Source organism: Polyodon spathula, chromosome 2 (assembly GCF_017654505.1).
Source record: "Polyodon spathula isolate WHYD16114869_AA chromosome 2, ASM1765450v1, whole genome shotgun sequence".
NCBI lineage: Eukaryota > Metazoa > Chordata > Actinopteri > Acipenseriformes > Polyodontidae > Polyodon > Polyodon spathula.
In genome coordinates this window covers 97808597-97831941 of record NC_054535.1, presented here as the reverse complement: position 1 = coordinate 97831941, position 23345 = coordinate 97808597, and the positions used below count along the sequence as shown (strand labels likewise).

General features: G+C 38.9%; 1 protein-coding gene across 2 annotated transcripts in view; it reads left to right on the top strand.

Moving 5' to 3' along the window:
• Positions 1-23345, top strand: part of nnt (nicotinamide nucleotide transhydrogenase) — a 44619-nt gene that overhangs the window by 16066 nt on the left and 5208 nt on the right. For both annotated transcript variants that reach the window (XM_041235980.1, XM_041235988.1), the window contains exons 11-19: positions 59-220; positions 660-770; positions 5355-5500; positions 10420-10615; positions 10894-11127; positions 12725-12885; positions 14760-14939; positions 15821-15980; positions 21389-21470. In XM_041235980.1, coding sequence (XP_041091914.1) covers positions 59-220; positions 660-770; positions 5355-5500; positions 10420-10615; positions 10894-11127; positions 12725-12885; positions 14760-14939; positions 15821-15980; positions 21389-21470 — 1432 coding nt within the window. The remainder of the gene's footprint in view (positions 1-58; positions 221-659; positions 771-5354; positions 5501-10419; positions 10616-10893; positions 11128-12724; positions 12886-14759; positions 14940-15820; positions 15981-21388; positions 21471-23345) is intronic.

Below are 23345 nucleotides of genomic sequence, written 5' to 3'. Positions count from 1 at the left end.
AAAAGTGTCTGCTGAATGACTTAATAATAATAATAATAATGTACTTTTTTTGTCACAGGTATTGGTACTTTAATAGGACTGGGCCTTGCTGCTCCGACTGCTGCCTTCACTCAAATGGTGACCACCTTTGGTTTAGCTGGAATTGTGGGCTACCACACAGTCTGGGGCGTCACTCCGGCCCTTCACTCTCCACTCATGTCTGTCACCAATGCCATCTCGGGTAAAACGTCTTAGAAAAGTTTGTGTTCCTTTTATTTTAAACATTATTATTCAGAATCTCATCCAAAGACTGCAGTCAACAAAATTTCTTAGGTTTGATTCTGTCTCGGGGTGTATTAAAATGATTGACATGGATTGGAATTTGCTGAATGTCAAGTGCGTTTAGCAGGCATGCTATGCATAAAGAGCTCTACTCAACCACTTCAATAAAGTAGAAAACACACATTATGACATGTGTGCAAAAGGTTTGCTTTCCGTACAAAAAAGCCACACGTTTACTTTAAAAATGATAACATATCGTAGCTACTCTGTTAACATAATAGGTAAACTTTTTAAATGTGAAGTGAAACACATTTTTTTGTGTGAAACACATTACGCTCCTAACAAAGTACAAGCTCTATGTCATCATCTTTCTCGATGTTATTTCTCTTTTTGGATAGGTTTGACAGCAGTTGGTGGGCTGTCTTTGATGGGAGGGGGCCTGACCCCCACCGCTACTGCAGAGGTACTGGCTGTAATGGCAGCCTTCATTTCCTCTGTCAACATAGCCGGTAAGTGATCCTGAACAATCTGCACTTCAAAACTAAGCATCAAGTGACCCTATAAAAAGTCAGAATTTTTTTTTTTTTTTTTTTTGTTCAATTTTTTTGTACATTTAATAACATGAATTTATATTTTACAAAAAACACACCTGTTTCAAGTTCAAGCTACATTGGTTTGACAGCCTGAATGTCTTGACCTTTCTGACTTTTCCAACCCAGCCTTCCCCAACTTTGTTTCCAACCAGGCAACAGTTGGGACCATTCTAGTTTATTAGATGTTTATTAGGTACTGTTCCCTTTCAAGAGGGGAATAGTAACCATTACAAATGAGTGTTTTTCCTTTGACACCCAAACCTGAAGACTTTTATACCAAAGACTCTCGTCTGAGAAGGGTGACGCAGCAGCTGCTGCTCCACCCTCGCAACATAAAGCAGCTATGTTCCCTGGTAACATCGCCATTTTCCGTTTTCAGCCAAGCTGATTATTTCAGAGCACTGATAAGTATTATTCTTTCTCTATATACACTTTTAGCCTTGCTGTCATGTGCTGAATTTTTATTACTGAATCGCTAAAGTAAAAATTGTTTATTTTGAGCTTTTCTTGTTTTATAGTCTGTGCTGGTTAAGTCCCACCGCGGCCTTGTGCGCCGTGGTAAGCCTGCGGCTCGAGTAGCTGTTCCTTCCTGGGACCTTAGCACCTTAGCTGTGGGCACAAGTGAACCTCCACTCACTACGGGTAGTTCACCTGCCGGGTGTGATCAACTGGGCTGTGGAACTCGTGGCAGTGACGCAGAGTGGAGACTCCATCCCAAGGTTGTGAGCCTCATTTGGGAGAGATTCGAGAGGGCAGAAGTGGACCTCTTTGTCTCTCGGGAGTCAACTCGCTGTCCCCTGTGGTTCTCCATAATAGGAGAGGAGGGACCTTTTGGGGTAGATGCGCTGGCGCAACTGTGGCCAGCGTGTCTATTCTATGCATTTCCACTGCTTGTGCTGCTCCCACTATGTCTGGAGGACCGGGCCAGGGTGCTCCTAATAGCCCCATACTGGTCCAGGAGAGTCTGGTTCTCCTCCCTGATGCAGCTCCCGAACGGCCAGCCGTGGGAACCACCGATGCGTCACGACCTGCTCATTCAGATCCAGGGCACTTTGCGGTATCCCAACCCATCGAGACTGCAGCTTGGGGTTTGGCCCCTGAGGGGCTTCATTTGAGCCGTCTGGGGCTGTAGAACAGGGTGATTGACACCCTACAAAACACTAGGGCAGCCTCCACCCATTCCCAGTATGGTTACAAGTGTGTCGTGTTCTAGGTGCAGTGCTTGTCGCGTGGTTTTGAACCCACGACCTGCCCTATGGCAGTTATACTGCAATTTTTACAGGACCTTCTGAAAATCTGTACTTTAAAGCTCTATTTGGCAGCCATTTCGATGTACCATGTAAAAATCGATTGTCTCCCCAGGAGCTCATTTCCTGGCGGGGTAGTTCTTGAACGGCTCCCGGAGGCTTAGGCCACTGGTGAAGGATTTAGTTCCTCGTTGGAGATTAAATGTAGTGCTCAGTGCACTGACAAAACCTCAATTTTGAGCCCATGCATTCAGCTGAGCTTAAAATTTAGTCTTTCAATACAGCTTTCTTGTTTGCTGTCACCTCCGTTAAGAGGGTGAGTGAAATGCAGGCACTCTGTTTTGAAAGCTTGTCTAATTTTTTCAGAGGCCAGAATGAGGGTCACCCTTTGTACTAACTGTGCTTTTTTGCCAAAAACCATCTCGGCTTTCCATGTCAACTAGTTGGTGGAATTGGATGCTTTCCATCCCCCTCTCCAATCTGACAGGGAGCGCCAGCTTCGTGCTCTTTGACCAGTGTGGGCATTAGCGTATTATGTTGACAGGACTAAAAGTTTGTTACGGGGTTCAATCCCGTCTGTCTAAATGGCTGACAGACACAGGCCAGACTGTTTACGAACTGACCAATCTGCCGCTGCCTGAGAGGCTCACCGGGCATTCCATCAGGGGTCAGGTGACTTTATGGGCTTTGTTCCAAGGTTCCCAGTCCACACTCATGTCAGAACATTAGAGGTGAGTTCATCTTAAATGTTTTTCAGATTGCTGGAACACTGTTCATCTCAAACAAGCTTGCTAGCTTGCAGTTCAGTGTTGTGTACCATGTACTTGTGACAGCTTGGGTGTACTCACCCATTTGTCATGGTTAATATTCCCTACTTGAAAAAGAACATTGGGTTATTATCATAACCCTGGTTCTCTGAACTGGGAATATTAACCGTTAACGGTCGCGGTCGCAGCGTTCATGGTCGCAGTTCTTGAAGGAAAATTACAATGTTACCAGGACTCGTAGCTGCCTTATGCTGTGGGGCTGGAACAGCAGCTGCATCTCTGGTAGAACAGTTTTCAGGTTCGGGTGTCTTTTAAAAGGGAAACACCCATTTGCAATGGTTAATATTCCTATTTCAGGGAACCACGGTTATTCTAATAACCTAACATTTCTGTCTGTTCTCTGAGGTCTTACTGAAATATTAATATATGATTTTTAATTGAAAGTTTTAGGTAGACAGATATTTATCAGTACATTTTGTTAACCTCAGTCCAGAAAGGTTATCCATCAGCACAGAAGTAGAGAAGAAGCATTTCTTCTGGAGTTTGATTTAAAACCTTTAATTTCAAAATGTCACTTAAAAGATAACTGGAGTTATGAGCGTTGTATTCTTTTAATGTCAGATATTGCTTATCCAAACTGGGTCCCTGAATACCAAGTTCAAGTCTTGCTGGCATGCTATGCTGGAGAGAATAGTTACTGTGCTTGGAAACAGTAACACTTGACACATTTATAGATATTTCTTTTCAACAACAACAAAAAAAATCTCCCTTCCTCCCTCCCTCCCTTATCTGCTTCTAAACATGACTGACTAATAATGATTGCATTCTTAGGTCTGGAATTACTTTAGCTGGCAATTGGCAAGACCTTTTAGAATCTGGCCATTCTACTGGTGTTCTCTTCTTACAAGTTTAATGAAAGGTTAATCAAAATTGATAGAGTGATTACTGGTACAAAATGAATGGATCCATAGAAATAAATTCACTCTTAATACAGGAATGCCAAACAAAATATACTTAAAGTAGCACTGCTGTTGAAAACTGCAAGCCAACAGTAAAACAGCAAGACTGGCTTAATCTTTCTTGACATTATGTAATGCAGGGGTAGGCAACCTTTGGCACTTCCATTCCATTGCAGGACTTTGTTCCAACCAGATCCTGAATTATTTAATTGACCCTGTTGGAGGCTAATTAAATAATTAAGACGCCATTTAGAACAAAGTTCTGCAGTGGAGTGGATTGGATTGGAAGTGCCAAAGGTTGTCTTCTCCTGATGATAATGCATACATAAACATTAATCTCCAAACATACTTCCATAAATTCAAGTCTTAATCTGTAGAAACTTTAGAGAAGTTCTCAGTCAGCTTGAAGCCTGGCAGTTGTGACAGAGAAATGCCTGTGAGCATGTCCCCAGCCCAGTTCTGTGCAAGCCTTTGTCGTTCTCCTAGCTCATTAAACGTTGTCTTCATCGGTCATGTTTCAGTGTACAAGGGTCACCACCAGCCTTGTAAATGAACTTGCTGTTGGATTTGTTTATTCATACATGGTGTCCTTGGCTTCAGCACTGCATCACACTTGAGTGCAGATGATTTGATTATAAGAGTTCTTACTGTTAGATTATACAAAAGAAGTACAGAATGATGTATCCACACTTGAGTGAAGTCTATTAAAATAGTTGCCAGAATGTGCTGTATATTTAGAAAAAAATAGACTGTGTGCTGCAAAAGGATTTGGCCTGGGAACTTATTAATCACGATCTGTACTCTATGTCATATACTTGTCAAACGTTTATTGCCATAAAATGCATATAATTCATAATGCGTTGCTTATAGCACTTGTCAAGAAAATTGGCAGATGCAGATAATGTACGACTATTAACCCTTTGCAGTCCATTTATTCAGCGCTTGTTAGGCATGTTGGGTCCAATTTATTTTCATACACACTGTTTAAAATATATATATTTTTAGAGTAAAACACATTTAAAACCACTGCATGGCAAAAGGTCATCAGTACTGCATCTCCAGCCAAGCTCCACCCCTTGGTCGCTGTATTTTTCATATACCTCTTTATAGACGTGCATACTGATAAATCCTCTCCTGATCACTCGTTTTATCATCAAACTCCTCAGTAATGTGATCCAAGTTATTATTTTATTACTGTAACATCTCAAATATCCGTGATGTTCTTTGAGCGCTGGATGTGGAAGCAGTTATCTCCTTTGTGTACCTGTTATCTCTGTGGTGCAGGGGCTATCTGTATTGGTCAGTTACACCCCCATTTTTTTTTTTTTTGGCTTCATTTGGCTCCTATTGGTCTCACTTGGCCATTAAAAGTTTTTCTCTGCTTTTTCCGGAGAAAAAACGACTAGAGACCTGTGCTTTACGTCTTTTTGATGGGCTGAAAAGGAAAAGTTGTAATGTCAGACCTGGTCCGACATAGGACCTCAAGGGGTTAACACCTCTGACTTGTTTCGTATTGTTTCTCTGCAGGTGGCTTTCTTGTCACCAAGAAGATGCTGGATATGTTCAGGCGTCCCACTGACCCCCCAGAGCACCACTACCTGTACCTCCTGCCCGCTGGGGTTTTCGTGGGAGGATATGCAGCTGCACTCAATTGTGGTTACAAAATTGAGGAGGTGAGGGGCTCTCCAGAAAACACAATATAAATCAGTGCACAGCAGTCATTCTCATTAACTCTGTCAAGGGATTCTTAACATATTCTTCTTTATTATTGTGCTTGTATCTACAGTATGCTGTGTACTGTAAACATATCGTAAGATTCCCATGGTGTATTTGTAAACAGATAAATATGTTCTAAATATGTAGAAAAACAGATAATTGATGTAGTCAGTCTGTGTTCCTTTGGGAATGGTATAGCATTGGTTTCTCCTCTATATCCGCTACACATGGATTGTGATTGTTATGAAGTGTTACTGAGCAACATTTTATTACACAGCATTACAGGAAACAGAAAATTACAGGTTTCTGGCATATATAATGACCCTGTTTCTATAAAATATTGCCTTGTTAAAGTTCTAGCGCTTCAAGACGGGATGTAGTAGTTACAGGATAGTGAGGTCTGTGCAATCGCCTTTTAAAATTCCATCCCATACTAGGGATGTGCTTTTGGTACATTTGTATGAACGATTAAATGCTATGCACGTGTCAGCGTGTAAACCATATCTACACACACACACTCTTTATATTACACTGACAGCCTTGGTTAGTATGTATATAGTAAGTGTATATTGAAGTTAGGGCTGTCACTCGATTCAAATTTTTAATTGGTTGATTTTAATCAGTAGATTCATTCGTGCATATTTTTAATAAAGGCAACAATCTTTTGTATTATTATTTTTATCTTAGTAAATGTCTCTTTGTATTTGTACTGCACTATTGAGATGTACCTGTAGGCACTCAGTGAATAAAATAAACTAAACTTTTACACGTTATATTATATCAAAGAACAAAACAAAACCAATAATAATTATAAAATATTTTTTTGTAGTCAAAAGTTTACATATCCCAATGGAAAATTTAATTTCTAGAAATTTCTTGAAAATAAAGAATTTTAGGAAAAATCTTTTGTAGCAAAAGTTTTGCTTTTGTGGATGAGGAAAAAGTTACAAGAAATAGACAAAGAAAATTAAATTACAGTAAAACCTCCATTTTCCAAACATCTAGTTTCCCTGAACACCTCTGCTAACTGACCACCTCCCCCTGCTCTCCTCCCCGTGCCTCACACATAACGTGTTGCTGCCCTGTGTTTAATACTCAACTAAACATCTGCGCGCTTACTGGCTTCCGGTTTCTGTGTTTTACATTGTGTATAGTTTAAAGTACAGTGTACTGCAGCGATGGAGGGGAAAAGAAACACAACTGTACTGAATCTTTCACAAAAAATAGAATTTGTCAGACGTTTGTCAGGTGAAAGCTTGCTACCAAATTGAAGATTGGAAAATCTGCAGTCAGCGATCTGAAGAGAGGTAGTGAAAATTTGTTACAGTTTGTGAGCAAGGTGGAGACGCTAGTTAGGAGGTCATAGAAAAACAACGAAGACTGCTGAAAACAATAAGCTGGACGGAGCAGTCTGTCTCTAGTTCACTCAAAAAACAAATTCTGGTGTTCCTGTTTCAGGCCCAATGCTGCAGGCTAAAGCATCAGAACTGAACACTAAACTGAAGGGCGATACGAATTTTAAAACGAGTCAAGGATGGCTCCAAAACATCACCATGACATCCGTCAATTGGCAGTTGAAGGAGAAAAAATGTCAGCAAATGCAGAGGCTGTAGCGAAATTTCAGGATGAGTTCAGTAAAATAATTGAGAGTGAACATTACTGCCGTGAACAAGTTTACTCGCAGACGAATCTGGACTGTATTGGAAAGCATTACCTTCAAAAACCTTCGCTTCCCGAAAGGAGTTGAGTTCCCCCAGATTTAAGGTGCAGAAGGAAAGACTGACAATTCTAGCTTGTGGTAATGTGAGTGGAACTCACAAACTCCCGCTTGTTGTTGTTGTTGTTGTTGTTGTTGTTGTTGTTGGGAAGTCCAAAAACCCCTGTGCTTTTAAAAATCTAAATCGCAATGTGCTTCCAGTGAAGTATTATGCTCTACGAAAAGCCTGGATGGATGCCACAATTTTAATTTGTTTATTTATTTATTTATTTTTATAACATTGTGTACCGCAAGTGAGGGCTGGTTAACACAGAAGGGGCTACGAGTGAAGGCAGCACTACCCATAGGCAATGTACCTGCACACCCAATAAGGAACTGCTGCGAAAGCCTTTGCTAAAAAAAATACATGGTGTGTGGTATCCCCAATGTTTGGCCATGTGTTGTGTGCATATTAGTATTTATGTTCACTGTGTAGCAGCTGAAATGTATGTGTTTTCCTCGCAAAGAATGTGTTTCAAAATGCTACGAAAGCTGCATGTGCTTATGTAATTATGTATTCATCTTCAGAATTTCCTCTTAATAATTGCTATTCTATTGTCCAAACAATTCCACTGTCCAAAGACCACCTGGTGCCAGTTAGTTTGAAAACTGAGAATTTACTGTAATAGCTAGTTGAGACACCTTTTAGCAATAATAACTTCATTTAAACAATTAGGATATTTGTCAGTGAGCTTTTGGCATGATTTTTCGATGCAAAATTGTTCCAGTTCATTCAAATTCCGAGGTCTTCTCTTGCGCGAATTTAGATCGGGACTTTGACTAGGCCATTCCAGAACCTTGATTTTTATTCATCTTTAACCATTCTGAAGTAGATTTTGATGCATGCTTTGGATCGTTGTTGTGTTGGAACGTCCAGTTGCGCTTCGAACCAAGTTTTGTAGTGGAGGGCTTCAGATGATTGGCCAATATCTTTTGGTATGGTACGGAATCCATTTTTACCATGTATTGGAACTAAATTTCCTGTGCCATTAGAGGAAAAACAGCCCCATAGAAGGATATTGCCACCTACATGCTTGACAGTAGGTATGGTGTTCTATTCTTTGTATGCCTCGCCAGACTTTCTCCAAACGTAACGACTATCGGCGTGACCAGATAGCTCGATTGGTGTTGTATCGCTCCACAAAACCTTTGACCAGAACTCATATCCATCATTCAAATGACGTTTTGCATACTTTAAGCGATTGTCCTTGTGACTTTTTCCTAAAAGTGTTTTTTTTTTTCCCTTGGCCTGCGACCACCATGCAATACTCGACCTCTGGTTGAAATGGAAACCCCAGTCCCACTTGCAGCCAGTTCACTTTGAATATGTTTGGCAGTCAATCTTGGATTGTTATTAACCTTCCTCACAATTCTTCTGCTTGTTCTTGGTAAAAGAATCTTCTTTCTTCCCGTCCGAGAGAGCGTTATGACACTACCATGAGGCATGTACTTCTTGATAATAGAAACCAATAGTTGAAGTTGGGATTATTTGTAGTGACAGCAATCCTCCTACCTTTTATACTCTAAGAATGTTTGCCTACAGTCCAGCATTTTCCAGACTTTTCTAGAATTTTTTGTAACTTTTTTCTTCATCCACCAAAGAAACTTTTGCTACAAAAGATTGTTCCTAAAATTCTTTGTTTTTGAGAAATCTCTAGAAATGATAAGTTTCTGTTAACTTTTGACTACAACTGTAGATATCTAGGACATTCATTATTATTATTTTTTTTTTTTTGTGTAACAGTGTACTGGTAAATTTGATTAAAAAAAATTAAAAAAAAAAAAAAAAAAAGCCTGTACATAATTTTATTTACATGTATGCATTCTCTGAATTAATATTGAAAAAAGAAATGGTTTCTTTTAAATTTGTGGTATACATATTCACAGGGATGTAAGGGCTAAATAAATGTCAATCGCCACCTGGAGCGTTCTGTTTATTATGGATGTTCTGCTTTTTACTGCCATCAGTAGCTCCATCCACAGTAGTTTCTGATTATTTCAAATGGTGAAGCATTGAACTTGTGTTTTTGTAGTATGGCCATGTTGTTTGGCATAATTACATACCACAGTTCTGGTCCGGTTCCTCAAAATACTTCCAAATGTGGCTTCGCTTTGTTCCTTTGTGTAGAGAAGCCATTTTATAAAAAAAAAAAAAAAAAAAAAAAAATATATATATATATATATATATATATATATATATATATATATATATAAAAACAAACTTCAGAAAAAAACACTTGTTATTAACTTTATTACACAGTGGAGTTGATACCGTACCACGCCCACTACAGCATGAAAAACAGAGTGCACCAATGAAGCGCCAGATCAACCGAGAATAAAACCCGCCCCACTAGCAATATTTGTTGCACCAATTAGAAAAACTACTTCCTTTTAATAATATCCGCCCTTACTCAAGCTTCACAGCAGGTGGATACGTGATGGACTGACTATATATGATAATAAATGACTAAAATGAATGCATTAATAAATAATGCGTTTGGTGAAATTTGTCACGTGACCGATTTATACATCTAGCATATTCAACTTTTAACCATTTCTGTGGAGTTTATACGTTTTAAACGTTTCAAATTCCCATCCCTACCCCATACCACTCTATTATTTTATTAGTGTATTTCAAAACGATAAGGAACCTCTTGTCTCCTGTATACTGTACATGTTGAAGATGTCTTTTTGAATGCAGTCCTGATTGCTGTGGTCTTTGTAGTTGTGGTTTTTAAAGTAATGTTTAGGTGAGCTTAAACTCGGTTATGGCATTAGCACAATTTTATTGAGAGCATCAACCTGTTGGTATAAAGAGATGTCTTATTTGGAATCCTAATTTACAAGACAAGTACCTGACAAGGGGCTTTGCCATTTTATATTTGGGGAATGAGGGGTGGGAATTTTAAATGTGGGTTTTCTGTATTTAATTTCCTCATTTACTTTTGAATATGTTAGTGTAGTGGTTTTGCCATGAGCTGAAATGAGTGTGTTTAAATGTAAACGTCTAAACCTACAATAGTTATAATTTAATAAAAAAAAATTAAAACAAATAAAAAATACAGGCTTTCCTTTTGTTAAACCAAGCTCCATGAATGCTGTGTGTCTCTCTTTCTCCAGATGATGTACCTAGGCTCCGGCTTGTGCTGTGTAGGAGCCCTGGCCGGCCTCTCTACCCAGAAGACATCCAGACTCGGCAATGCCCTGGGCATGATGGGCGTTGCTGGTGGTCTGGCAGCCACCCTTGGGGCTCTGAAGCCTTCCCCTGAACTCCTAGCTCAGATGAGTGGCGCCATGGCGGTTGGTGGCACTTTGGGTAAGAATTTGTGTGTGAGCTTAAACTGTTTTTGTCTCTTCTCCTCAAAGCCATTTTAGAGCAATGTAGCTAAGCACAAATGATGTATCCTCCATGTTTAATTTTATCTCTACCATTTACAGTATGCCTACCCTTTCTGGGGGGACAATTTGTGAACAAGTAGGTATCGAATATAAAGCACATAAGGGGTGAACCTCTTAAAAAATATTTATTTTTTATTCACAAAGGCATTTTGTCTTCAATACTTTTGTGTTTAACCCCACTTCACATTCTTTTAGGACTGACTATTGCAAAGCGAATCCAGATCTCGGACCTGCCTCAGCTGGTCGCTGCCTTCCACAGCTTGGTGGGGATGGCTGCAGTCCTGACCTGCGTGGCAGAGTACATGGTGGAATACCCACATTTCGCCACTGACCCAGCTGCCAACCTCACCAAAATCGTAGCCTACTTGGGTACCTACATCGGAGGAGTGACTTTCAGCGGCTCCCTCGTCGCTTATGGGAAACTCCAGGGTATGCGTGTTTTGTAAATTCACTGGGGGGAGTGGGGGAGGGGTATGAATTCAAAAGATATTAAAACGAAGTAAGTTTATGTATTTGGCAGCGTGGACTCCTATAAATATGACACGCACGTGTGATTATAAACTTTAGGAATGGCAATTTATTAATGTCTAATTTCTTTTTAAATCCCAGCACAAATACATTGGATAAATTTATATATATATATATATATAATATAAATTATATTACATAAACAGGTTGAAATTTAAACACGACTATAAATTTTATATATATATATGATATTATATATATATATATATATATATATACCGTATAGATATAAGTATATGATATAGTGACACTGGCATTTCTATGCCCTTCATTTTATGTAATCACTTTATCATATGACTTGACATTTTGGAAGTCCACAACACTGTCATAAATACTTTAAACTATTCTTCTTTGTTGTCATATTATCTATAATAATATACCTACTACCATTTTGTATTGTAGTTTGCAGCAAAATGGTGGTCATTATTGCATTGACACCCAGTGGTTTCAGTAATTTCAACATATTACATGCTAATAAGCTAAATTAGTAAAGAAATAATCAAATGAAAAATAATCCAGGAAAACAAAATAACATGGTAGTTTTAGTGATTTTAAATATATGGTCATATTACTTTTTATTATTACTATTCTGGCCTTTTATCACAGCGTATAAATTGCTAAGCATAGCATGTACACTTTTGCAAATAATTAGTCTGGATACTTTTCTCCTACTGTACCTTTTTTTTCAAACTGATATAACCATGCTCTATTTCATTACAAACTAGACATTGACTGAGCCATGGAACCAACCATTTCCAGGTCAAAACATGTAATCAAAATCAACATTTATTGTCGGCTGAGGCAACTTGTGGTAAAACTATTGCATTTAGCATCATATAAAGTGCGTAGTTTTGTAGGAAGCACAGCCCTGTTTAGTCTGTATCCAGACCCAACATCAGATTAGGACTCCATTAATGTCCAGCCTCCAGTCATTTTCCACAGCTCTTCGGTGAGGTACAGTGTGCCCTCCTGAATCTGTAAACACTAGAACAATCTTGTAGGGGAAACCTTTACAAACAGTGTGTGCAGCAACCTTTTAAATGGGCAATTAGGAAGGCTTTAATAAAAACCCTTTCTTGCCTCTTGTTAGTATAACAAGTGCTTTATCATTCTTCTGTGGATCATTTACTTTTCCAGACTTGTTTTTTCTTCTTTGTCTTGAGTCTATTACATTGATGAAGGCACTAGCCAAAACCATTTGTTGACTTATTTTTCCTTAGAGTGTTTTTCAAGTTGTGGATGAGGGCCATTCAACCTGCTACTGTAGGTTTTCTCCCTGTGCAACAAATATTAGTACACTACCTGGTACTTTTCACTCTCATTGCAGCACCTAGGACTTGAAGGGCTATCCTCATATCAGCTGCACAGGGAGTGAATCTACAGTGTAGTGTAGCAAAATGTGATTTCACACAATTCAAAGTTTAAAAAAAAACAACAATTAACTTTGCCATGATTAGTACACCGGTTTCTTTTGCTGACATCTGCTGTTCTCTCATAGGTTTCCTGAGCTCGTCACCTCTGATGCTTCCTGGACGTCACTTCTTGAACGCTGGGCTGATGGCAGCTAGTGTGGGTGGAATGATCCCTTATATGATGGATCCCAGCTACACCACTGGTATCACCTGCCTGGGTTCTGTGTCTGCACTGTCTGCCGTCATGGTAAACACTGACCCACAACTGTCTTCTCAGTTTCCTGAACATGCGTCGGGGATACTAACATATTATATTCTAAGATAACTTTTTCATATTTTACATAGACAACAAAGATGATTTATATGCAATTTACTGTATTTTAATGTGTATTTCATCAGTTTTCAAACTCATGTATTTTCTGTAGGTGGAGTTTACATGTCCACATTACAATAGAAAAATACAATGTACAAAAGAAAGTTGAAAGTGAGTTTGTAAATGTGTAGTGATTTAAGATTAGTTAGCAAGCATACATCAAAGTCCAGCAGTTTTTTTTTTTTGTTTTTTTTTAAATTCCAGATGGAAGGATTAAGAGGCATGTTTAGAATTTTTAATTCAATCAGGTGGATAAAGAGACACTCCATTGTGGATTTATATACTGATGCACAACAAAAACGCAACAGTCCTCGGTAGCTCATTGGACACAAACATAATGTTATTTGCATTTTAAATAGTGACCAGATTAGTTGATTGTTTTAGATTGTTTCTTGGTATAACAAAATACTGAGTTCAAGTCATGTGATTTTGTAAAAATGCCAGGTGCTCAATGTCTGGTATTTTGAGTTGAGTTAAAATTGCCAAAATGAATTGATTTACGAGTCTGTATAAGTAGCCATCTGTAAAGACATGATTTTAATTAACGAAAGAACAGTGAAATATACGACCATGCCCCTCTTGAGTAAAGAAGATCATCTGGTTACTATCGGCATGATTTGAAGGCGGCCTGTCTGTGAGAGCATTTGCCCGGAGAATGAGATGTTCTGCTTCAACAATCGGCAGACTAGTCCAGAGAAACCAGGAAACTGGCTCTGTGAGGGACAGGCCACGTTCTAGAGGGCAGAGGGTCACCACAACGGCCCAGGACCGTCACGTCCGACTGATCCATCTCCGTCATTGCGTAGAGACAACCACGACCAGTCAGCCTTCACTGCAGCTGTGCAGGAAGAGTGGCGGAACATCCCACAGCAGTCTGTCCAGAGGCTGATAAGGTCTATGCGTCAACGCTGCCAGGATTGTGGTAATGCTCAGGGAGGTCCTACCCGCTACTAGTTTTGACAGTTAGTCACGTTTCATATTGAAAACTTATCATGATTCTTTGATCTGTATTTTTGTTCACATTTTCTGTGATTTTTTGTTTGATATCTCTGTTTAAAATATTTGATTAAATCCATTAGACCCCTGTGTTGCGTTTCTTATGTGCTTCAGTATATTTACGACAGAATTATGAAGCATGCCAAAGGTCTGTTTTTTTAATTAAATACATTCTCAGTAAATGATGCTAAATATTTGACTTCTTTAAACAATACTTTGTCATGTATATTGCTGTTGGCTTTACATATTTGGATTTTATATTTCAAGCACCATCTTAGGCGCCAGTTGGACTAGCTGCAAATGGTTGCCTGGTTGGTTTACAATCAGTGAGTCAAGACATTGCTAGCATCTCTGTCCCATCTGCCACCAGGTATAAATCAGCACAAGCTATTGTCCAACTGGAGGCCGTTTACTGATTTTAAACTTGATTGTAATGCTCATGTGGCATCAGTGTTTTATAGTTAATTTGGAGAAGTTTTTGAATATTTTCCACATGCATATAGGGGAAGATTTAAAAGTTTTGCCAATACTGCCAGGAAAGGACACATGCTGGAACTAGATTAGCATTCACTTGCCAATAGAAGCATAAAAGCTGGTATATGTGTGTATAACTGTGGTCGGCTTGCATCCAGGGTCCAGGGAAAGATTGCCTTAAGTTGTTAGAACAAAGCAGGATAAACATGTAATGAAGCACAACTAAATACAAAAATCTGTTTGTTTTTTTTTTTTTTTTTTTTGCATCTCCTAACCAGGGTGTTACTCTGACTGCGGCAATTGGGGGTGCTGACATGCCCGTGGTGATCACAGTGTTGAACAGCTACTCGGGCTGGGCTCTGTGTGCAGAGGGATTCCTGCTCAATAACAACCTGCTCACCATCGTCGGGGCCCTCATCGGGTCTTCCGGAGCCATCCTCTCCTACATTATGTGTGTGGTAAGGAAAGAACTGCTCGCATTGCCTGCTGAGGTGCTCCACAACAAATCCAGTACGTGGCGTGGAAATACACAAATCCTAATATCATTCACACCTGTTAATTTTGATAAATAATTCTGTGTTGAATCGGGGAGAGAGTTGTAGATGTGCGCTTTCAAGTGAAGGTTTCTCAAAAGGCAACTGACACGTTGGTGATCTTATTAGAAGCCCTGGAAGAATGTGGCCTTGGAAAGTTCGGTTGACGTTTATGACCAAGGAAGTAAAACAACGTGGTTACATGTACATTCCTTTAAACAGCTTTATAAGGTGCACATTTTAAAGCTTTCTGAAATAACAGTAGTTCCCGAGCAGTTTCAATTTACTATCAGAAAATAAATATCCAGATTTCAAGATCCTGTACCACATGTTTACTGTGGCAGTGTCTCCTTTTAAAAGTATCTAGTCAGATGTACCTAAATCCTGCCATAAGAAGGAACTGTTAGTGTTGATATAGATATCTTTTAAACTGGCATTTTAATACCTGTATTACATTGCATTAACAATATGTGCCATTACATTTAGTTGGCGTATGTTCCAAGTTCTACATTTACTATAATTTATTGGTGGAAATAACAACTTCTTATTTCTCAGACATGTTTAGTTTTATTTAATGATTCAATCTGCAGTATGATCTGAAACAAATATATCTTTCCATATGTGCCTACAGCTGACAGGATGGAAAGTTGTCATTTCCCCCCTCCACCAGAAGCAAAACCTGGAACTAAAGTTCCAGCACAGATCAATAAGCACCTGTGTTGCCGCATTCACTCGGAGAACATGGAGGGAGGGAGGGATTGCAGGACGCTTTCTAAACTGCATCCTCCTCTTCCTTTAACCCACAGGCTATGAACCGCTCTCTGGCTAATGTAATTCTTGGTGGCTACGGCACCTCCTCCACTGGCACTGGCAAACCCATGGAAATCACTGGAACTCACACAGAGATCAACCTGGATCAAACTGTTGAGATGATCAAAGAGGCCAACAGCATCATCATCACTCCAGGTATATCATCTGTCTCAGATTGTGTTAGGGTTCAGAAAATAGAGCACACTTGAATGTTGTGTATGTTGTTTTCCTCTGACTAGGTATAGAAAAGACTACAGTAAAAAGTGTTTTTGGCCAACTGTACTAAATTGCAAGTAAGTTATATATGTGTGAATTACAGGGGCATGAAATAACCGTAGATACTCTGCCCCTTTTGGTGTCTGGTGAATTCAGGCATTGTGTGCTTAAATTATGGTGTGTTTATAAATTCTGGAGCTCTAGCCAACACATGGTTTTCACAAGAATATGAGGGAAAGGGTTTGTAGTAAGATATACGTTTGGTATAAAGTTAAGAGGGGCTTAGATAAGCATATCCTGTAGCCTGTTCTATACCTATATAGATATGCACTGTTAACCCAAACCAACTGTATGCTTTGGTAGTATAGAAAAGATGACTGCATGCAAAATATCAGACTGGTAAAACATTCTAAAAACAAATTATCTATCTGTTCCTGTTTTATTATTATTGTTCTTCTTCTTATCTATTTATTTAGTACAATATACTGAAATGTTGTTTATCTTAGGATAGTTTTTATGTAAAGTTACTTGGTGCTGAAAGTGGCTGCTTCTTAAATGATGAAAATGAAAGCATTTCCTGAAGGACCAGTCATTAAGACCTGCAGCAGGATATAACCTGCAACTCTTGGAAAGTACTCACAAGCTGCACTAAATCAAATGAAATGGGATGTTTTGAATTGGAAGTTTGTAAGAATATGCATGTTTAGGTTCCTGTATGGTGTGATGGGTTTTTTTTTTTTTTTTTTGTTTTTTTTTGGCTGTGAAATGAAGTTTTCAGATGGTAACCCAGACAAAAGAGAAATACAGATGTTTTCGTTGATTATTCTTGGGGGATTACAGCTTGCTGTTGTGGGTAGTTGTTGAAAGACCGTTCCATATTCAGTAGGTAAAATGAATTACACAAAAAGAATTGCACAATAAAAAAATATCTTTGAATGTTTTTTTTTCTTTTTTAATCCCTATCCATAAAGCATAATTAGAAGTCTCTTAAATGAGCATTATCTCAAGTTGCATGCATGTTTTTGGGCATTTCAACCAAAACCAATATGTAATTGTGTGCATGATAAGCTCCTGTTCCTGTTTCCTTGTATTTTATATTTATTTATTAATTAATTTATTTAGTAACAGTTTTAGTTACAGTGCAGATATGAAAAGTAAATTGATGCAAGAAGTTCTCACAGCTTGCAAGACCCACAGCAGTTTTTTTCTTATAACTCTGGAAACCATGCTATAGTGGGCAAAATCCTTTGCTCATGTGTGCACTAATTCATGAAACAGTATTCCCACTGTGATCATGAAGTGTGTCCGCAAATCGTTCCGTTATACTTTGCCCGTTGGACAAAGGTTTTTTTTAAAAAACATTTTTAATGTTTGTTTTTGTTTCTCTTGCTGTTTGTTCTGTTGCTAGAAAAACACTTTCTAGAGAGCTGTGGAGATTTCTGAAAACTTGAATTGTAGAAGTCTAGCACATACACACAAACATTAAAAAATGCATACTTCTAAATCTCAAACCAAAATGATATGGTCACATATGCATATCCCTTTAATTCACAAACCCTAAGTCACAGACACACAGTAATGAATGTACTTGCTGTAAATAAATGCATTACTAATTACATATTACTAATTTACATTGCTTATATATTATATTATATTATATATATATATATATATATATATATATATAGATATATATATATAAAAATACACACGCACACAGTTTTATAGGACTGTCAGTTTATTAAAGTTAATTTATGGGCATTAGTTGTTTAATTGGTAGATAACATTTTTAATAAAAGTAATGATCTTATAGTGGCTATCATGGGGCCTGTTTCACAAAAGCGATTAGCGACAGTTCCCAATCGCAAGCATCTCGCAAATAAAAAAAAAAAAATTGTGTTTCATAAAAGATTTTCACCATAAATCTGCGACTGCCAGACAGCAACAGCAAGTAGCAATTTTCATCACAGATCATGTTTTAGAACATACCATGGCACTCAAACTATATGCTTTGTTGAACGGATTTCTCGGGTAAAACATTCTGATGCCCCCCCCCCCCCCCCCCCCCCCCCCCCCACACACACACACACACACACACACACACACACACACACACATACTGTACATATATTGGGCTGAAATGGAGGTATACAAAAATGTTTAAAAGCTTTCTCATCACCTTCTTTTTCCTTTTTAATTTCATTCTGCTCTCTAGATCTATCAATTTCTTATTTCAGCTACTGTTCTTTGCTCCTTCACAACATTGTTTACTGCATCAGTGACTTGATTGGTGTCGATCAGCCATTTCAATAATTGTGTAATTTATTTATTTATTTATTTCCTCTGCAGCACTGCCATTGTGTACTTTCCTAATCGGTCACTGTGCCTTAAAATTGATTAGTGATTTCACTCATTGCAGATCGCTAAAGAGTGAAGTGCTTTATGAAATGCACACAGTGCCGACCTCTGCGTCATCGCAACTTCATCACAATTGCAGGACTTTTGTATAACAGACCCCTGCATAGTAATACTGAAAAAATCAATAGAATCTAAAAAAAAAAAAAAAAAAAAAAAAAAAAGCCCAGTGGGAATTTTGTCTTTTTTAAAAGCATTTTTATTATTATTTTTATTTTAGTAAATGTAACACATTCACACAGAACAACTGTTCTTTCAGGCAACTGTCAGTCACATACCAGAAAACACAAGACATCGGTTGTTTAATCTACCATAAGCTACAGACTGAGGCACCGAAGAGATTCAGCTCTTCTGAATCCTGTTAGAGGTATCCAAGAATACCGTGGCTGGTGACAAGTGATTGCTTAACACGATGTCATAGTCAGAAATCCGAGAAAGTAATTCCTCATAATTCCCACTATTTGAGGAACTGGTGCCTTCATCATGCCCTCTGATGTCATGCCTTCTTGTCAAGGTAAACAACAGAATCAATCAAGCGTTTAAGAACCTCACAGTTTTTTCTTACTTGCTCATTGTGATGTATTGTATCCCTACGCTTCTGCTCATCCAGTTGAACATAAATCCAGGTTTTTCCAAAAGTTGAGTGTTACAGTGGCTTGCAAGTGACTTTGGGAATGCTCATGTTTTTGTGCTGACTTCGTCAGCATAGATATCAGTAGCCAGTGCTGCTCCATATCACCTTTTCTGTACTGAACAAAGACCGTTCCAGCAGTATACTTTTTCTTTTTTTTAATTGACAGCTACCGGTAAGCCATGGATACCTTTTAATAGTTTGAGTGTTGGAAGTGGCGAGTACATCCTTTCCCTTCTTGTGTTGGTTTGGGTATTTGTGGTGTATACCTCCCATTTTTTTGGAGATAGTTCTTCTTGAAAATTGATTCATTACCAAATTGACTACAATGTCTCCATTGTCTTATGACATATATTTTTTTTTAATTTGTAACAAGCGGTTTGAAATATTACCTCAAAGTTCTCAATATAATTCTCAATAATGGTCTCTATAGTAATCAATATCGGACCCAATTGGACAGTTGCAAAACCAGGGCAGATCTTTGACTTCCCGTTGGTTAAACTCTCAATTATGTCCCGCCTCTGCTCACTCATGATTTGTTATCTGCATTACAAGGAGCCAGATCTTTGGCTCTCCCATTGGTTAAACTTACTAAAGACCTTCAACTGTTTTATGTCCCACCTCCGCTCACTTATGATTGGACTGCTGCGGAGAAAATGCAGATCTTCTATTGGTTGATTTTATATACAAAAATAAAAATTCTGCACGATTTTTAAATTGTAAAAATCAAAAAAAAAAAAATCAACTCTTTAACAGATTAAATGGACCGATTTTAATCAACTAGTCAGAGCAGCCCTAATATCTCTCTCTCTGTCTGCATATGTGTGTGTGTGTGTGTGTGTGTGTGTGTGCGTGCGTATGTGTGTATATATATAGGCCACTAGCTCAGTACGTTGCACAGCTGGAACCTCAGACACCACCTCAATGTTGGCGTCCACCAAGGCTCAGCCTTGTCTCCTCTGCTCTTCATACTTTGCATGGATACGGTGACCAAAGATATCCAAACGAGACATCCATGGATGCTATTGTATGCCGACGATGTTATGATAGCAAGCGAAACGCATCACGGCCTCGAACAGCAAGTACAGGAGTGGAAGACGCGCCTTGAATGATTCTGGATGAAACTGAACATCAAGAAGATGGAGTATCTGGAATGTGGTGATCAAACCGATGGCACAATCGCAGCTGGTGGGGTCCAACTAAACAAAGTGACCCAGTTCAAGTACCTAGGCTCATGTGTCAACTCCAACTGCATTACCCTCCAAGACTCCAAGACGCGAGTCAGCGCCGCTTGGATGAAATGGCGACAGGCCACTGGAGTACTGTGCGACAAGAAGATCCCTTTGCGCCTAAAATCCAAAGCCTACCGCTCAGTGGTCAGACCAGTGGCCCTATACGGAAGTGAATGCTGGCCAAGGACAAAGAAACATGATCAGGCACTTCATACGATGGAAATGAAGATGCTACGATGGACCCTCGGCTTGACAAGACTAGACCATGTCATGAATGAAGAGGTGCGAAAAACACTCAGTCGCCCCAATCACTGAGAAAATGAGGGAATCGCGCCTGTGATGGTATGGACACGTGTGCCGCAGCAATGACACATCAATGGCAGAGACCACCCTCGAATTGAATGTGGAAGGCCGCCGGCCCCGTGGACGACCATTTACGCGCTGGCTGGATCGGCTGAAAGGTGACATGCGCCTTGCAAAAGATACCTGCCGAGAAGCCGCAGATCGTATGAAGTGGAGAAATCTGTGCAAACAAGCAGACCCCCACATAAGTGGGAAAATGCGAAGAAGATATATATATAAGATGATCTATATATATATATATATATATATATATATATATATATATATATATATATATATATATATATATATATATATATTCTGTTAAATAAAAGCAAAATCCTTATTTGTACTTGTTTGTGTGACTGGGAGGGGCAAGTAGATTGTTAAGAAGGACAAGCACATTTTCTAGCATTTTGTCTCATGGCATTTAATTCCACACCCCTGCTTTGTTTCTTTTGATAAGAATCAGGGTAAAATGTGTCTGAGGGAGGTTGGCCACAGTGCATTAAACCCTCTTTTTTAAGGGGCAACATTGACAAAACAGCTGCATCTGTGTCAACATGTTAGTGTTTTTTCCGTCAGGATTTGAAATGGTTTTTGAATGCAGTATTTTTTTCCTCTCATTTGTACATTTAAATCTGCTTGCTTTTTTGGCAATCTGAGTCATATAAAAAAGATGTGCTCCTTTTGTATAAACCTTACCATATTTAATCTGCTTGTTTCAGGTTATGGTCTGTGTGCAGCAAAAGCTCAGTATCCCATCGCTGAACTGGTGAAGATGCTCCAAGAACAGGGCAAGAAAGTCCGGTATGTAGCACTTAGTTGTATGAAATATATCGTTTTCAAGATAGTTCAGTAGTTTGTATACATAATAAGACTTCTAAACAGCAGAGTTTTAGTTTAGGTATTGTGAGAAAAATGGGGAAAGTGAGCAAAAAGACAAATCATCAGTTTCAGTAAATTGAACCCAACTCTTGGCTATACTTACATAATCAAAGTCTTCGTCTAGGTACTCCTGACAGTGACTGGTGATCGGATAGCTTTTGTCCAAAAAAAGTCAGAGATTCCAACGGCCAGTCAGAGGTTCTGCTACAGCACTACATGTAAGGGATATAATACTACGATTATTTATGAAATAAATAAATGATGGATACTCCCTGAACATTTATGAAATATTATTAAAGTACCATGTGTGTTTTCCTGTTTAGTTTGTTAATGAATTAATTGTTCTTAATGCTGTATTCCACTGACCGTTTATTGAGGCATTTTAGAACATAAGAACATAAGAACATAAGAAAGTTTACAAACGAGAGGAGGCCATTCGGCCCATCTTGCTCGTTTGGTTGTTAGTAGCTTATTGATCCCAGAATCTCATCAAGCAGCTCCTTGAAGGATCCCAGGGTGTCAGCTTCAACAACATTACTGGGGGGTTGATTCCAGACCCTCACGATTCTCTGTGTAAAAAAAGTGCCTCCTATTTTCTGTTCTGAATGCCCCTTTGTCTAATCTCCATTTGTGACCCCTGGTCCTTGTTTTAACTGACATACTAAAAGCTCAGATCCAGGTTACTTAGTAATCGGTTTAGGGGTCTGTGACAGGGTCTTCCTCGGGTCACACGTGTGGGTAGCCGCTGTTCAAGCATCCAGAGAGACAGAGGTGGTGTTGAAACGCGGCACAGGCGCGCAGGATTTATTAACAACAAACAGAAAACAAAAGTAAAATAAAGGCGGTCATGTGACGTTACCAGCGATGGTAACGCACAGAGGACAAATACAGCAAACTGTACAAAAAGTACAAAATAAAACACAATACTCCAAACTATAACTCAAAAGGTGCCGTGAAAACGGCAGGCCTTGCAGCAGCCCCGAGCAATCTCCCGCGGATGTTTTTAAACTGACGGACACTCGGTCGAGACCTGCCCACCTGCTGATTGAGGACCAGCACAGCCAATCACTTGCTGCCCTTCCCTCAACCAAGCATAGCAGGCAGCAAGTCTCAATCGAGCGACCGTCTGTAAACAATAATACAATCAAACTAATCAAGTCCCAAAACGACACAAAATAAGCCCATTCCCACATATAAACTACACCAACACTAATTTACCACTGTGCAGGGCAATTGCACAAATGTTGCTTTGCTATCATTATCAATTGCGTTTACTTGGTTGCTTATCAGTAGGGCACTGGAAAAGTCACTGTATTTAAATAAATAAATAAAATTCACGACTGACAATCAAAAAAAACATAACCATTTTTCTAAAAACAAAACATTTACATTCTATTCTATTGCCTAAAATGTGTTATCATTGGTAGTTCATTGAGAACATCACCCACAAACCAAGGCTGAAACATTTTAACATTTAGCCTAGCTACTGAGCCTAACTACATTGTAACATTGGAAATCGTCACTATTGAAACCATCTGTTAAAAATGTAACAAATCTGCTGGAAAGAAGTCCTTTGAAATGGACTGTTTTGGTTGTAAAAAAACCCCCAAAGGTAACAAGCAGGCAAAATAGATTTTTTAATAACAACCGCGAATGACAAATTCAGCAACATTTTTTTAGTTTTCTGTAAACCTTTAAAACTTATGATGACACATTCATCAAATGACCGTGTAATTGCCATAGCCTATTTTGCTGCCTCTTATCCCCAAATATTAAACACGGGAGAAACGTCAACTG